This window comes from Mya arenaria, chromosome 4, assembly GCF_026914265.1.
Source record: "Mya arenaria isolate MELC-2E11 chromosome 4, ASM2691426v1".
Classification (NCBI taxonomy): domain Eukaryota; kingdom Metazoa; phylum Mollusca; class Bivalvia; order Myida; family Myidae; genus Mya; species Mya arenaria.
This window is the reverse complement of record NC_069125.1, coordinates 45,832,336-45,850,708: the sequence shown is the minus strand read 5'-3', so window position 1 is coordinate 45,850,708 and position 18,373 is coordinate 45,832,336. Positions and strand designations below refer to the sequence as shown.

The window sequence follows — 18,373 nt, the reverse complement described above, 5'->3', positions numbered from 1 at the left end:
AACCTCTTTTGATATTCTAGGTGTGGATAGACGATATAACAAAAGTCATAAAACACATACTATTCGTTAGTATTTATTTTTTATGGACATTGCAATACCAGAATATATAAGTTTTCTCATACAAAAATGATATCAAGAAATGCAATACACTGATTGTTAATAATTTTCCAGAGTGAATGTATTACATGCATGAAATGATTCACAAAACAATAAACGCAGAATGTTGGTCATTTTGCCATAAACTGATAAACCTGACGTGTCAAATTAAAATCAATCTAGGCTATCAAAAATAGAATCGTGTACATAAATTTGATTGTGAAACAGCTGCTAAAGTACTGTGAAAATGGCGAAAGACCAGTATGTCGTTAACTTTGTATACAACAATTACTTAATATACGATCAATTATTAGCAAACACGTTTATTTTTTCACATATTCAAAAATACATCAATTTGTCCAGCAAGCATATATAACATTCAAACAAACTTGCCTTTATAAGTAAAACTATAAATATTCAAAAATAGAGACATTAAAATTTACAATTTCATCTGAATTGACTGAATATCTAAAATTTAATAAATGTTTGCTATAAATAAGAACGGCAACGGCGTATCACAAAGGGGGTATTTCAACTGTTGTATATTAAAACAGTAAGTGGTCCGTTTAAAACATGTTCAACAAAGTGTTGAAATCTTATTTCCACTGGCCGTCCTAAAGAGCAAAGCCTGAATGAGTTCAATCTACATCACACTGTCTATTTCATCCCCAATTTTACAGGTATAATTTCATTTCGCTCAATAGTCAAGGACGACAAAATGACTATTAAATAGACCCAGCAATGCACATGTACATAGGACATAAAAAATAATATGTGTCCTAAAAATGACTTCGCCAAAATAGCGATTGAAATACAAATACAAAATTCAGTGATTCTAGTAGTTTGTATAAAGAGGAAATTAACAAGACCCCATATCAAACCAAAACTTAAGTCTGCATAGTTGAACTTTCTGAAACCAACTAAAACCTCATTTAAGACGCTGACTATCCAATGCTAAATATGATGTTATTCGTGGTCAACAGTCATACCACACCTTAAGGACAAATAATGCATAATATAAAAATCAAATATATATAGAGGATATTTGTTGAATTCAGCAAAAAAAAATTTATTTCATGCATATATCGTGTTTTTCCCCGCTAGAGTGAATTTCTGTGGCCTCTTTGCGAAGGGAAGTAACTGCGGCATAATCGCTATGTCAAAGTTACCTCCTCTTCGCGCAAGCAGTCCTTCCACTAAAAAAAAGTTCCACACTTTATGAAAATGGTTGTTGGAATTGAATTTATTTTTAGATTAAACCCTAGTTCCATCAACGAAACCTATCATGTTTAACATTTAATGAGACAAAAAACAAGTATTTAAACAAAAGCATTTCGTAAATAAAAAAATGTATCGCGTAGAAATACAATTCAATGAAACTTGAGCATGTGGCATTTTTGTACATTCAAAAACAATTTCAACAGATTTAAATTAACAATGATGGACTTATACAAGTGTGTATTCGTAAAAGCAACGGAAGTCTGTGTTTAGTGTTTTTCTTAGTGTATATCTAGTCACTGTCGCTCTCAGACTCTGGATCTTACGGGGTTTTTTCGGGTGAATTCATGCTCAGTGCAGCCGAAGGATGTTTTGTTGTTGAGACAGCGAAGAATTAGTTTCATATCTATTAAAGTTGAATGTCACGTTCCCGTGTGTTTATGAAGACCCCAGAGGAAATGTCGAGGATGTGCCCGAAGATGCTTTTGAGAGGGATGCAGCGCAAACTTTGAAAAATTTTAAAAAGAAAAATGTATTGCTGAACTGATGAACGGAAACTGGAAATTGGTCAAATTCAAAATGCTTGTGCATACATGTACGCGGTTAGAGTTTGTAGGAAGAAATGGTCTATCAACTCTATTACTAGAACATGTGGCCAAGTAAATATTCAACCGATACCTACCAATTGTAACAGTATTTTCCATGAAATAGTTCATACATAAATTGGTAAGCTTGTTCTTTTTTAATAGTTATAATCAATCGCAAAAAAATGTTTGTTTTATTAAAACTATTGCATAATTTGATTGTGACAATTCAATACGATTCTGTCAATGTGTATATATTACTGCACTACAGACGACAACAAACATGTACTTGTGACATACATGTATTTTTTCAAAGTCAAGGGAAGCAAATCTTCTAAAAGATGGAAAAAATAGTCCCGAGTTGTCTGTACAGAGTGGAATGAGCAAGGGTTATCATTTCACTCGAGCCAGAGTGAAATGATCAAGTTATCATTCACTAATATTTTTCACTCTTTCACCGGTATGCATGAAATAAATATTAATCATAAGCGTTTTAAACAGTGTATTTACATTGCCTATCTAGTTTTCACTAACCACCCTAAATACCAGAGACTGGGTTAGACTATATTCAGTCACGACGATATGTATATATAAATATATGATAGATTTGGACCATGTAGCTTTTCTTATGTCGAACATGTGACCGACAGACAATGCTATTTCTGATATCTAGTCTGTGCGATCTAATAATGTTACTTTCGTGCCAAACACTTGCATAACCATAATGACTTCGTATGATCAGTCTGTGCCTAAATAAATAATGCGCACATTATGTCCACCTTATGTTCAACACATATTGATATGCTTATGTCTAATCTGCTTCAAACCAATCATTGAGTAGGGAGATCTTCTTCATATCCTTGTGTGTGAAATAACCAATTGCTCACAATACAATTGCATCAAATCGTCATAAAACACCATTTTAACACCAATGCACTTATATTGCGTACTAAAAATCCTTTTGATTAACAATGAGGACAACTTGAGTGGAAAAATGCGACGTTGAATGCACATGTACATGATACATACAATATCATGCGCATCACTACTCCTAAATAACCACAATATTTCCTGTTCCAACGTGCAATCATTGGCATAGGGAGGCGACCAGTTCCAAAACCGTGTTTTAGTGTAATTAGCCATAAAGTGAGTACTAGAATCTCAAATAAGTCTAGTTCCCGCTGGCTGTTCTAAAGACCAAAGGCTGAGTGAGTCTATGCTCAACCCACACGACGTTTTTCATTCCGGATTTGTGCTCATCCCTCAATGGACACCCAGTATCTGTTTCATATTGGATATCCCCCGTTGAGTTTCTTTTATAAACAACAGTTTCACGCTTCGATACTCTTCGACTGGTTTCGGTAAGAATTTGCAAGAAATCGAGCTCTGTGGGATGTTTATATTCATCAACAACTTCCTTTAGGTGAAATTCAAACCATGACCCTTCATTTTCGTTTCTTTTGGAATTGCGATAAGGTGCCGTCGGGTAGATAACGAGAAAGTTCTTGGGAACCTTCATTTTTGTCTCATCTGTTTCGTCGGCTGGAACTAATACGGTTATTGGCTCAGCATTGCCTTGCCGTGTTGTGGGAGTTGCAGCGTCTTCCATTAGGCCAGCATTGCTCTCATCAACAGGTCGAATTGTTAAATCTGTACATCAGATATCAAAAGAAAGGTTTGGTATATATACTGATTTACTACTGAATTTATTATTTTTATAAGATTATATGACATCGAGTGGTAACAAATATTTCGTGTAATATAAAAAAATCATTTAAGGGGAAACGTGTGGAAACTTACGTTCGAATCGTTGAAATACATCTCCGATAGCACATTTTTCCCCCTTATGTTGTTCTGTATAAAAAACGACACCTCGATCTTCGGCAACTGAAATGAAGATCACTGACTTTTAGGGCGATGATCGAACAATGAAACTTAGGCAAAACTTCAGTACTGGGAGTAGGATTGAATTTGTTATTGGTCCCAGCTAGATATAAACATAAAGACTTGAATGAATGAATTCAATACTGTCACTGATGTTTTAAACATTAGACCGGTTGAAAAGTATTTAACGGAAAACGAGAATTGGGAAACTTACAAGTCGGGAATTCGCTGTCCGTTCTGCATGCCTGAACGATGACGATACGTGGTTTCCCTTTCAAGGTAGGACACTGTGTGTCACTAAGAGTTGCTAGAACCTCGGACAACGACAACATCGTGGGTTCCGTTGAGCTAAGAAAATGCACATACTGTTCACCTTTTCTGGACAATCCGTGGGAGCTTATGGCTAATACCAAGTACTTATAATTTGAAAAGTCTTTATTGATAATAAGGCATTTCAAACATTTCCCGCAGTTCTCCCTTTTCCCACTTGCAGTATTCTTTGTATGATCCCAATCGTTTATGAACAAGTTACGGTTAAGTTTGTCTTCGTTCAACCAATCAAATCTCAGACTTTTGATAAACACAGACTGCACATTATCCAGGTCTTTTGCACAGTTTTCCCGGAACTTAAAGTTATTGCTACATGTATTATCATCGGTGCCATAATTGCAAAAGAAGATTGCAGCCCCGGCATTTGGATTTGATATATGGCTTTGTTCTTCCATTGCCATTCTTTTTCTACCTGAAATTGTAAGAGTGTATGTTTAAAATAATAAATTTGCATGGAAACAATAAGGTTAAAGTTTATTGCTCTTTATTTTTAATTTCAAAGTTTCGATGATGATCGGATTCGTCTTAAAGTCAGGACAATAAAGCTATTTGAATCACATTGGTTCACGGGAGGATAGTTGAGCGATTTAGGGGCTTGATGGCACTCTTCGAAAACTGTCAAGTGATCAGTATATACCCTAAGACATTAATCAGAAATAGATATGCATAACCATTGACAAAACATATAATTTAAATAAGTCCCCTAGAGAAAGTGTTCATTTCCCAAAAAAGTCATAATAGTTCCACACTTTGGTTTACACATCTGCAGTCTTCTTGAATGAAGAAAATGGCAATATTTTTTCTTGAATAACCCCCAATCCCAAAACAAGATCTATATAAGGCCAGCTCCAATACACAGTGTAGCATTCAAAAGTAAAAAAAGTGCACATACAGTGTATATATCATTAAGTCAGGTATTTTGGCATGCTTTTGTATTTTCCCGAAGTCGGAAAATCTGGAAGTCACCGGCGGAGACAATCCAAAAATATGATCACTGTCAGGATTAATAAAATATGAATTTAGTGCATATTATCGAAGTGCTTATCTATCCTCAAACCACCGTGGGTCAAATTGTCTAATGTCGCGGTACAAGGGGTGCAACAGTTCCCAGGCGTGCTGACCCACCGAGAAATAGCCACGCAAAATTTAATCTAAAGTCAACAAGACAGACACATTCGTATGTATGTATTACTTGAGTCTGAATACATTGATTTATTTTCAAACCCAGATATGTGTACTTAAACATAAATTTATCCGATGATTGTAAACAATATTGCCATGCATTCAATTAAACTACATTTTTTATCTAAATAAAACTCAGAAAAAACATATTACATTAAACATGTAGTTTAATTTATCATTGTGTTTCAGTATATCAAATCTGGCCAGGGCTGGTATCCAATGTTGGTCTTAATCGGATCTAAGAACGATGCAGCTTATCGGATTATTTGTTATTAATACCTGACCAATAAAGTGGAGTAAGTCAATAATGGATGTGACCCTAAGATTAACTTAAGGCCATAACAAATCGATCATTTGTTCGTCGGATTTGCTGCAGCTGTTATTTTGTTGTTGTTGTTGTTTTTATTATTTTTTTTTTTGGGGGGGGGGGGGGGTTGCACCCGCACTTATATATTCTCTTTCAATCCACTTCTCAGTGATTTAGTATATAATATAAGTGCCATGACATGTAATGTTATTAATAATGTAAATAATACAGGTTCGAAAAATACATAACTTCTACTGTACAGATTATATAGGTGTATATGATTATTACAAATATTTGGTTATAATGATTTTTTGTTTACTTCTGAATTTCCCCTATTTTCTGAATTCCTTTTACCAAGAATTAAAGCCTGCAAAATCGAGTTCGCATTTTTATTGAAGATTGTTCCATGCTATACATTCTTCGCGAGCAAGCTTTCGTGTCTGAACAAAATCAGGTCCGGGTAACCGCAAAACAGCTGATATTTGTTTGGAACATTTTGCAAGACGCACCGTTGTATTTATTTCCGGTATTAATTTCCAGTTTACTTTCAGTTTCCGTAATGTAAAATACACGTTTTAAGCGAAAATCAGTGTCGTAGTCAATGGATTATAGTCTTCAGTAAACAACATCAGTTTCACAGCGTCGAATAAAATAATTATTTGGGTGTGATTCATTGTTTTGTACTCAAAATTTAGTGCTAAATAATAACTAAATCCGATTTTGAGTGCAAAACTTATCTTCAAAAACATGGAGCTACAAGTACGAGTGAAAATGTTTTCGTGAGTTATTTTTTAAATTCTAAAATGCACTTTTCAGTATTCATATTCTAATAGGTGTTATATACAGATAAAAAAGACAAGCTTGTAAATGTTTAAAAATAGTCTGTATCCGGCTGGAATTCTAATCATAGGATATAAGGGTTGTGAGTTGGAAACTCATCAGTTTTTTTCTCCATCATTTAAAACTCAAAGTTCAGTACATGCATGTTACCATCTTACAAAATGCCTTAGTTGAATGCAATAAGTAATATAAACGGATGAAGACAACGGACATGGTTAAATAAAAAGCGGTTAAAGATATGGAAGATATGTTTTGAATACTTCATACATGCCATATCCCCCGGAGGGGGAAAAAATTCCCCGGAATTCCGGTCCATCCCCCGGTCTCCCGGCGGGAGATGCAAATCCCCCGGAATTTCCAAAAAAAAAAAAATGATTTTTTTTTTTTAAATCTCCGCTTACAAGCGTGTTGTCACTGGTTTTATTACCCGAGATTTGATCTGCGTGTTTACGGTAAGGAATTTGATGCGCTGTATTTTACATCTGGATTATCGATTGATGGTGTGTATACAGCCTTGCACAAACTGTCAATCAGTAGGGTACATGTTTTGGTTGTTACACAGTGTGCCATAATAGCGCCTTTGATCTCTGCGTTATACGATCGAAAGGTCGCAATAAATTTGTATAGGTGTCACTAATTGCTTGTTTGTTTTTAACCCTGTAAGGTTGTTGACATTAAATTACAAATGAAGATGTTAACACGCCGTGTCACGCAACTATTGGACAATTTTCCGACGTGTGAAAATGTTACGGTATACTGTACTGTTTCTGATAATGATGGATTATTCTAAATTCATATCAGTACAGTCACCATGAAACTGAAACGCTGAGCGTTGTTTAAGCATATTGAGAAAAATTCAGAGACTCAAGGTCAAGATTGACTTCAGAAACAATACACAATCTGCTGAGTGTAAAGTTTAATGAACTTAACATTTGCAGCTCATTTGTTCCTTCCAAGGACATGCTATATAAATCAACCAATTCATGCAATTAATTGTGCATGTGTTTGCTATCCTGATTGTCATGTGGACCTTGTGCTGTGAAGTGCCTAAAAATGATTTTTTTTAGTAGTGCTTACTTAGTTCTGTGAAGTGCCTAAAAATTCATTTTTTTAGTAGTGCTTTTTGTAAAAATTTACTTTTTTTATATTTAACCTTTTATATAATATACATTGAAGTGTTATATGCATATATATTATGAATTGATGTTAGTTCAGTTGTCATTGCAATTTTGAATGAATATTTTTATATAATTATGTGAATAAAATACAAAAAATTGATATTTCGTGAACTTAGACTTTCGATATAAAATCCCCCTGAATACTTTCCAAATCCCCCTAAATTTTAAGCCTTTTGACCAAATCTCATGGAATGGTCTCCAAAAAATATGGCATGTATGATACTTGACAGTTGTTATGAACTATATTGATAATATGAAAAGCAAAGAAAATACCGAAAATAAAATATCGCCCTCACGTTACCTACAGCACTAGAATGTCATGTTTAAATGTCTGGTGTTTATAGAAGATGAAATCCAACTAAATTTTGTACACAAATGTACATCAAGAACACAGCAAGACAAATGTGTGCAGTATAATAGTATATAGTTAATATCTACAGGCGGGAATATAATATTACTTTAGCTAAACATTAAATATCAGAACATGTCCTACATAAGTAGCTACAGCGTTAAACAGTTTCAAATGTACATGTACTCATGTAGCTATACCCTTTAAGGTGGGTAAATCTGAATTGACACACTTAACCTAAAATATTAAGGAATGTAACAGGGAACTTGTCCAAAAGGGTACAGCACATTGGTCAAAATCGGACTATTTTATTATTAGTTTGTATCTTCTTAACCCTGGCCGAGTTAAATGGGCGTAGAGCGCATTGACCAACTGCAAATACACATGCATTACAAGTATAACATTAATGCAAGGCAGAATCAGTTGTAGTCAAATCATGTTGTAAGATTTTTGATTTAGATGCTACTATAACTAAGATAAATTTTTTGAGAACAAATATCAACCGAAAATTGTTTCCATCCCTCATATATCCGATATTTCCAAGTGTAGGATGATAGCCCCCCCCCCCCCCCCGACATTAGCCCCTAGGACCATATCCCCCCCGGATGATAGCCCTCCCAGACAATAGCCCCCCCAGACAATAGCCCCCCTGCATATATATAAATGACTTTACATATATACACTCTTTTAAATTTGCATATTATTAAATAAATAAGATTATTAAATAAGTGCTTAGTCAACAAATAACAGAGAAAACAATTAACTTTTAAAATAATAAATGTTTCATTGTAAAATCACATGCTTTTTCCGTTTATTTTTCACTATTCATGATTTTTTTTTCATTGATTTATGCCTTTGGGTTGTTTCATTTTATAATAAAAATCATTGTTTTGCAAATTTGCTTAAATAAACTGGTTATAATATGCATTTTAATATTGGGGGGGTATCGTCCGTTTTTTCACTAAGACGGGGGGCTATCATCCGGGAGGGCTATGGTCCTAGGGGCTAATGTCTGGGGGGGCAATCATCCGGGGGAAATCTTTTACCAGGAAAGTTTATATTAGTGGTTCTTAATCACATGTATATTATCATAATGACATTAAGCAGATATTTTAAAGAAACAGTACTGTATACAAGTATAACTGTAGTGTGTGTGGGTTAGAACCAGTCGCCCGGTTAGCTCAGTTGGTTAGAGCGCTGTGCTAGTAAGTGTTCCGTCAGTCGTTGTAGGATGATAGCCCCCCCCCCCCCACATTAGCCCCTAGGACCATATCCCCCCCGGATGATAGCCCTCCCAGACAATAGCCCCCCAGACAATAGCCCCCCTGCATATATATAAATGACTTTACATATATACACTCTTTTAAATTTGCATATTATTAAATAAATAAGATTATTAAATAAGTGCTTAGTCAACAAATAACAGAGAAAACAATTAACTTTTAAAATAATAAATGTTTCATTGTAAAATCACATGCTTTTTCCGTTTATTTTTCACTATTCATGATTTTTTTTTCATTGATTTATGCCTTTGGGTTGTTTCATTTTATAATAAAAATCATTGTTTTGCAAATTTGCTTAAATAAACTGGTTATAATATGCATTTTAATATTGGGGGGATATCGTCCGTTTTTTCACTAAGACGGGGGGCTATCATCCGGGAGGGCTATGGTCCTAGGGGCTAATGTCTGGGGGGGCAATCATCCGGGGGAAATCTTTTACCAGGAAAGTTTATATTAGTGGTTCTTAATCACATGTATATTATCATAATGACATTAAGCAGATATTTTAAAGAAACAGTACTGTATACAAGTATAACTGTAGTGTGTGTGGGTTAGAACCAGTCGCCCGGTTAGCTCAGTTGGTTAGAGCGCTGTGCTAGTAAGTGTTCCGTCAGTCGTTGGTTCGAGCCCCACACCCGGCCCAGTTTTACTCCAAGGTTTACTTTATAACTATATTGATTATGTGACGAAAAGTTCATTTTACCATTGCTCTACCTTTAACTTGTAATCATAAGTTACTTTTAACATTTATTCAATATGAAAATAGTGACCTGTAATGGGAGGAATCCCGTCGCCAACCCTTTTCATCTAGCCTCTAGGGTTCCCAGTGTGGTGGGTTCCTCACATTTATTCTTGTTAATATTAAACAGTATTCTCCCTCGTAAATGCAATTATGGTTTGGCAGTTAATCAGTGGCACCTTTTAAGCAGATAAATGAATGACGCGATGTTTAGTCACAGGATTTTTGGCCGTTTTGCAAATAAACAAGTCTACTTTCGTTTCCCAATACTATACTGTGCTAGTTCAAATGGGAATTACCTTGGGCTAAATATAGAAACGCGTGATCAGCAATCCGCCTACACAGTGGCAGTGGTAGTGATAACAAACAACTCCTGTCAAGGTCAACATTTCGAAACTTAATTTTTCTTGCAACCTTCAACAAAAAACGGATTATTCCATAATAAATCGCAGATTAATCAAGGATGAAATTACTATGTCAATCACAAGCCAACCCTATGGCCCCTGGAACTAGTCATTTCGTACCCTGACCATTTCGTACCCGCCGATTTTTGGTTATTTCGTACCCTTTGGATAGTTGTTTCGTACCCTACATATAGTCACTTCGTACCCTATATTTAATTTATATTTGAAGTTGTTTTTACATGAAAAACAGTAATGGAATGAAGGAAGACTGAATTAATTTACATATATATATATATATTTGAAAAAAAAATCTGATAAGAGTATTAAGGCTTTTGGTTTCATTAGTAGATTACTTAATGAGTTGCTAATCAAGGTGCGAAACAACTTAATTTGATCAGTCAGGCAGGTTTAAAATAATTAAGACGTGTGAAGTTATTTGTGGTGTCACTTGTTTAATTTTCTTTGATACTTTTGACATGACAATTATATTTAATTGACAAACAACAGATATATCAATGAGAAATAAAATAACATTTGAAATAATCAAAATTGCACACTTACATATATATATATACATAATTTAATTTGCCACACCCCCTCATTAGAAAATCAGTAAAAACATTATCATCTATCAGAAAACCCTAAATATCAACCAAAAATTCCAAGAATTATTTTTTCCAAAAAATACTTATATATTCTAATTAGAATATATGTTTAAACTATTTTTGGAAAAACAAAATCTTGGAATTTTTGGTATTGTGATAGATGATCATGTTAATTTTGGTCTTTTTTAAGTAGGGGTGTGTGGCCATAGGGTGGGTCATGTCAACGCAACTGCTGCCTGTGATGTCAATTAATAAATTATGCTCTGTACTGTTTACATTTTGATACTATATAAATATACAAGTATACAGTATGCTTCTAAATAATAATAAAAATAACACAAATCCGTGGTAGAAGAATTTTTTCTTCCCCCCAAATCATCAAACTTTCAGTTTATTGTTTATTTTAACATAAGAAAAAGAAATAATTTCCTTGGGGAAGTGCCCAAAAAGACCCTTCCAACACTTTAAACCAAATAAATTTCGGGTCTGGGGAAAGTCAATAGGTTATGCCCCAATTTACACCCCCTCAAAATCATAGAACTGCCCCTGCTGAACGATTGTTTAAGTTTCTGAATACAATCTCATTGGCTGAAAACAGATGAGTGGCAGTAGGCGGACCTTTAAACACCCGGGAAGGTTGAAATTCTTAATGATTAAGAAGTACTTAATGACTGCCTAACTGCAATTTCATTGGCTGAAAATGTAGGTTGTATTAATGTAAATAATATTTCATTAAAAAATCTTGACCCTTTTTCTTTTTCTTCTATTTCCATAGTTAAATTTTCGGAACATGGAAACTTTAATACTATACAGTTGATACTTTTTTATCAGCCTTTTTAAGTAATTACTGGGCCAATCATGCAGAACTTTGTCAAAGTTAACAGCGATGTAAACGTCATCGTTATTAACTTTTAAATCATCACTAGTTTAAGCCTTCTAGAAGTGACCCCCCCCCCCAAAAAAAAAAAACTGTGTATAGTACACAACTTCTGTGTATTGATCTTAATCTTTATTGCCTTGTGCTGTCTATCAGATCTGGGAATCCTGCTGTGCAGTTCAAGTTTTATCATAGAATCAGTCAACCCTTTATGGCCCTGAGGCAATAAACAAACACACAGGAAATTGGCCCCTACTGTGACACCAGTGCATTTCTCAGGTGTCTAAGATTAGGTACAACCCTACAATCCGCACAGTAGGGGATCACCATGCCAAACATTACTTAAAATAGGCCTTTAAGAGCTGAAAAGGACGCTCTTGCGATTTGCAGAATGTCTGACAAGGTTTAAGACACCTGTTTTAGATGTACATGTTTAATCTAAATATATGAGCATGTTACAAAATAGTTCACCTTATAAAGTCAACAACGATGCTGTTAACAACATTGTTCACAAACTTCTGAACAATCAACCCATCATTTTATAAAGTAGTAAAAGTGGTGAACCTTTTGCCTATATTGATTTATACATGTACTTAAGTTTCTGTCTAATAATCGATGTTGAATATTCAGCACTTAATATTTGTCTAGTTTACATTCCTTTAGAGCTCTGTACTACTTTTACGTTCTTCAAATGTGCTATTTTTACAGCAAAGAAAAGAATATGTGAAGTACAGTTTTTTTTATTTATTCAAACTTTACAACATTAGGGTTAAAGCTAGGTTTTAACAGGGCAGGGTGCTGCAGAGCTAAAACAGTTTGCACAGGGTGAAAAGGGCACACTGTTTTGGGCTGGGAAGAACACAATATTATACATTTGACAGAACATGTAAAACATGTGTTTAAAAGTAATATTATGTATCATTGAACTGCCAACTATGCATGTTCTGTATGTATATACATGTATAATGAAATAGGTATTAAACAAAACTAAAGAAATCTTTGATAATCTTAAAGCACTCAACTCCACTCAACTCTGTGAAGGTACAAGTGTGCCCATGTTGTCTCTATGAGGGCAAAATGGTAATACAAAGAAAGGACATGGTGCAGCACCCTTCCATTACTCTTTAGCTAAAAGCCTAAACACAGTCAGTTCTTAAGCAACATAATCATAAACTATAAGGATAAAATTAATAATATAAAATTATCACTGACAGATTCATAGGAAAAACAGTTTTCCTTAACAATATTGTCTACATAATAAAGTTAAAACATGGTCCTATTATTATTCGACAATAAAAATGTACTCAGTAAATGTTTGAATGAAACAAACATGATAAATCTAAGCTTCACAACATATACTCCATAACTCTGATATGAAAAGCACCATTTTAAAAGTGAAATTTAAGTTATGTCTTATTATTGATTATGTATATGAAAGAGAATGTAAATGACCTTTAAATATTTTTCATTTCTATGAGCAATGTTTTATTTTGAGTTTAAACAAAATAAGTTCAAGATACATGTAATCCAACAAATGTTAAGAGTAAATTTTTATCCTTTGAAAAACAACAAAAATATCACTCCTTTAGCTACGAAAGTATTTCTTCTTCACATTAGGCCTCAGTTTCCATAAGCATGGACTGTGAGTCAGCGAATGCAGGGTGCCACCAGGGAAAGACCTTGACTTCTAGGACTGGGTCAAGGACAAGCTCCTGCATGCTGCCCTGGTTCTTTGCAGTGGTTGCTCTATAGCTGGAGTCCATCACAAGCTTTAATCTATGGTAACGCATGCTGCCAGAGCTTACGTTCAGGTACACTCGATTCAATATCAGCCCCATCACCATTGGTAACGGGGAATAATTTTGACATGTAACCTCTAGAACTGACGCACCCTCATCTGGGTTATAAAACAAGTCCTGATGCCATTTCATAAAACCTGGTGATTTAAGAGCCTTCTGCTCGTTACTACTCAGGTCAGCTTCATCCCCTTTTCGAAATCGTAAATAAAACTTCCAGCCATTACGCATTTTCCTATGCCATGTTAATAAGCAGCGCTGTCCAACAAGACAATGGGGCTCATTTTCAAAGGGCATGGAGGTCTTTGTCCTCATAACAAGAGGGGGGTACACAAAGTGCAACATTTTGATGGTACGGGCACGTAAACCGTGAATACATTCAATGGAAGTCATCCTGAGTTCATCTGGAATGTTGGTCTCATCAATATAATACCTGGAAAATACAAAAACAAGAATAATTAGTAATTCAGACAAGGACAATAAAATTAATGCATTATTGTGATTCTTCCGAAGCAGGATATAATTATTTTAATTTTTTTCCAAAATATTTCAGCACGAAGAGTGTAAATTAAATGTAAACTTTTTTAATGAATGATAAATCAATGAAGATGATATTTGTAGAAATTCTGATTGATGTACTGGGTATGGAAGCCTTTTAGCTCGGAAATAGAGGTATTTCTTGAATAAGTCGAGAAATACAAAATATTTTCATATCATACTGAACAAGCTCCTGATCTATAATGTACGCTTATTTTAAAAACGAATGCACATGCCAAACATACTTATTGAAATCCATTGAAAATACAGTGTAACCTGGTGCAGTTTCAATATTGAAGGTAAATTGCTATTTTCAAGGAAATGAAAGAGTTTTACTGTTTTGAAGCTTGATTTGAAATTAACTTTCATTTATTTAAAAAAGAAACACAATGATAATGCAATTGTTAAACACAGGATTTACTGGTTGGGTTTGGGCTAAAAGCTAAAGTTGTCCCTAACCAGTACTTGTTACTTTTGTAATTTGTTTATGGAGATTTTGATTTTGTTGTTCCAAAATTAAAAAAAACAACAAGAAATGCCGCAATGCGACGAAACCAGGTTTGCAATGATTGACAGAAGATTTTCAGCCTGTGTTGTGAGAATTACAATTAATTTGATTTGTTGTGTGTTGTGTGTATGCATAAGAACATGCCAAATTGGTCAGAGGATATACACATAAGTGTTGAAATAAATATTAAAGGGAAAGGTTTATCAATTAATTAAGATGATTATGTTACTTTGTCATGGCACAATTAGTTATTGTTATCATTGGTGACTTTAGTAAATCATTAAACTCTGGTGCTGGAAAATGAAAATGATTTTGTAAGGAACTTGTTCACAAATATTTGGATTTTGATAGATTTTTAAACTTTGTTGAAAATAATTGATTTTACTTAATATCAGTGACCTTGACCCTAGGGACCCCAAATATAATCCCATGAAAAGTCTCTATAAACTCTTCCTTTATACCAAGTTTGGTCAAGATATGTGAACCCTGACTAAAGTTATTCAGCTTCAACTGTTTTTCTATATTTTAGAAACAGTGACCTTGACCTTGACCCTAGGAACCCCAAACGAAATCCCATGAAAGGTATCCATAAACTCTTCCTTTATACCAAGTTGGGTCAAGATAAGTCAACCCTAACTAAAGTTATTCAGCTTCAACCGTTTTTCTACTATTTAGTAACAGTGACCTTGACCTTGACTCTAATAGGAACCTAAACACCATCCCATGAAAGTTATCCATAAACTCTTCCTCCAGACCAAGTTTGGTCAAGATAAGTCAACCCTTACTGAAATTATTCAGTTTCATAGGTGAGTTTGACACCGGCTGGCCGCCGCCCAAACAAAGACGGTCGTCTTTCTAATAACCAGGTTTCACTATGTGAAAACCTGGTTAATAAAACCAGCTAATGCCTTTGCAGTTTAAATTCGCAGCAATTCAAGTCCATTTAATGATTCCTCTCACAATATACACTGTAATGCATCAATCATTTAAAAAAGAAGAGTGCTGCTGCGAATGCAAAATGCTTGTCGAATTAGGGGCATAACTAGATAACTATTACAGGCAGAGTCATGAGCTTTGCTATACATTTGCACATTGTTTCTGGCAACATAGGTACAAGTTTGAATTGTGTGTATCTTGAAAAACAGATGAGCTTTTAACACATGAAATGAACAAACCTCAAATAAAGATGTTTCCAGAACTGAGCAGAGATAACAGCAATGTTGGTCCCACGACAGAGAACAGCGAACACAGATACGGACTCGGGATGGATGTAACGAGACAGCAGAAACCAGAGGTCAAGAGGGTAATCAACTCCAGGCTGATCCTCATGCTCTTGTAAACGCATGCATTTACGAGGTGTACGTTTTCTCCCTGAAATTTAACAAATAACTGAAAATTATGAATATAAAGTATACCTTTAAATACATTTAACTGCTTAATTATACTGAGGACTAAATAGTAATGCACATATATGTCAAGTGGCATCAATGAAATGGTTATTCAATGACAATTACAACTCTCAAGAAACCGTCCATTTAAATAAAACAGTCCCCTGTACTTTTATTGACTTGTAAAAACGCTGAAGTAGGGTCTTTATTTGCGTATTGGTTTGGTACTATCCGTAATGGCGTTTCATCATACCTAAGGTGTTGATGTATAACATTCAAATGTAAAAAAAAATTACAATCATCTCGCTGGTTCAACACATGTATATGGTTCCTTATGCAATAAGAAAGAGTTGAACACATATTCAGCAGTGAAACTGTCATCTAATAAAAATAAATGTCCCTCGCCCCCATTTAAAATAAATTTGGAGGAAAATCTAGCCATTAATTTATATTGGCCTAAGGGACCAGGATATAAAAACATGCATAATACAATATTAATTTATGGATAAAGCAGGATCAGACCTGTATTGGACTCTGTTCTTCTCCTACTTGGACTTCTTCTCCGCAGTCCAGTGTAACATCAAACTCATCTAAGTCTCGATCAAACCACGACACATCTTCCCCCACCTCAACCATATTGCTCACTGAAATGGCCGCAGGATTTCACATTTTTTTTACAGTGAAAATCTTCAACAAAAAGATTTTATCTATTTCATAAATTTTATAAATATATTATCGGGTAATATACATTAATAGAAAAAACACAGAGATTTTAGTAACAGTTACTGCACCCACTAACCTCGTGATTGAAATTATACAAAAGTGCTGCCACAAGTTTAGTGGGTGACTTAACCGCTTTATACTATACTGTCAATGATCATGTTCAATAACGAAAGTGTGTGTAATTTAATATCATTGTAAATTATAGGAATGCTATTTATTTCAAGGTTAAGCTTCAACTACCCTGTTACGATATGGGAGTGAATGTATAGATGTAGACGACGACAAAGAAAACTTTCTATAACATGGTATAATTTTTTATATACACACCTGCAATATATGAGGATTTAAAGGCATTCGAACAAAGTTTCAAAATTACACTGAAAATTACTTATTGCAATTTATAGAGTACCATGACCTGCATTTCAAAATGTTTAAAATCAAGAATTCAAAATTTGTTTGCTATTGATATAAATATATTAGGTGAGAAAATAAATGCAATCAATTCAAATTACCTTTTATATCCAAGTGCTGAGAGGTTGCGCCTTTCTTGTGGCGAAGACCGGAAAAACGTCCTGGCTTTGCATTAGCATAGTCATTGACTGTAATATCTGCAATAAATACCAGGTATGACATGCATTATCCCAATTAGAAGTATGGTATTCCTGTATTAACAAGTTATTCCATATCAACTTTCATAAAACTTGAATCAATATTTCTTAAGATGTTCAAATCAAACTTCCAAGTATGTTGTCTTTGATTTAGACCATTGGTGTGATCAGTAATGAATTGGTTTACAGCAGACCGTCGACAATAAACCCTGGTACCTTTACCAAAATAACAGTATCAGTAAATTTATCATTTTAACCTCTGTTTAAATGTTTAAACAAATTGCTATCATTTCAAAGGTAAGATCATTAACTTTTTGTTACATATAAAATGTTATCTTAAACAATATTATGGCATGGCTGGAGAGTTTTAAGTACTGCAATTTAAAAAAGGCCATATTGTTGCGTACAGTAATCAGTAATTTCAATGATGTAATCATTAATCAGATTAAAGATATTCAGACAAAAATCTTTTGCCATTTAGAACATTCACTGTTTTTTTTAATAGAAACTTATAAGGTTTCCTAGCAAAACTCCTGTGTAATCTTATATATATATAAATATATATATGTATATATATATGACTTAGCTAAAGGTAAACAATAAAAGCACTCTAACTAGTTTCTAGTTGGTAATGTTGCTAAATCCACCATCAGCGTCAATGTTTAACTTGCCTTTGTATGACTGTTTGGTCATGTTAGTGTTGACACAGTTTGTTTAATTTTATTTCATTTATATTTTTATCAAAATTAATGTCCATTTTAACAAGCAGGTTATCAATGTGTAAATGTGCACTTCTTTATAATCCTAATAATTTTCTACATAAAAATGTTAATTATTTCTTCAGTAGAAAAGTGTTGCTCAATATAAAATTGGCTTCATAGACTTTGCAGGTCTTTAAGATCGTGTCAGAGTTAGCTTGGTTTAACCAGTATTAACT

General features: G+C 34.1%; 2 protein-coding genes across 2 annotated transcripts; both read right to left on the bottom strand.

The window, feature by feature from the left end:
- Positions 1–60: 60 nt before the first annotated feature.
- Positions 61–10,249, bottom strand: LOC128233093 (uncharacterized). The gene is made up of 4 exons (XM_052946977.1): positions 10,022–10,249; positions 3,997–4,524; positions 3,699–3,785; positions 61–3,548 (listed from the first exon to the last, which is right to left on the bottom strand). Exons 1-4 carry the CDS (start codon positions 10,056–10,058, stop codon positions 3,070–3,072), a joined length of 1,131 nt encoding a protein of 376 aa, XP_052802937.1. The 5' UTR covers positions 10,059–10,249; the 3' UTR covers positions 61–3,069.
- Positions 10,250–12,616: 2,367 nt separating this feature from the next.
- Positions 12,617–17,436, bottom strand: LOC128231864 (transmembrane protein 183-like; the record flags this gene model as incomplete). The annotated part of the gene is given in 4 exon segments (XM_052945106.1): positions 12,617–14,105; positions 15,893–16,088; positions 16,639–16,749; positions 17,341–17,436. Coding segments are annotated over 4 exon segments (1,019 nt in total), but the record flags the coding sequence as incomplete, so codon positions are not given.
- Positions 17,437–18,373: the final 937 nt, after the last annotated feature.

Bases quoted from the DNA above. Each gene is read 5' to 3' on its own strand.
- LOC128233093 (XM_052946977.1), bottom strand. From the start codon at position 10,058: ATGAAAAGGGTTGGCGACGGGATTCCTCCCATTACAG. The intron at 4,525-10,021 runs GTCACTATTTTC...TTACAATTTCAG, and splicing joins CGGGATTCCTCCCATTACAG to GTAGAAAAAGAATGGCAATG. The intron at 3,786-3,996 runs GTAAGTTTCCCA...TCTTCATTTCAG, and splicing joins GGACAGCGAATTCCCGACTT to TTGCCGAAGATCGAGGTGTC.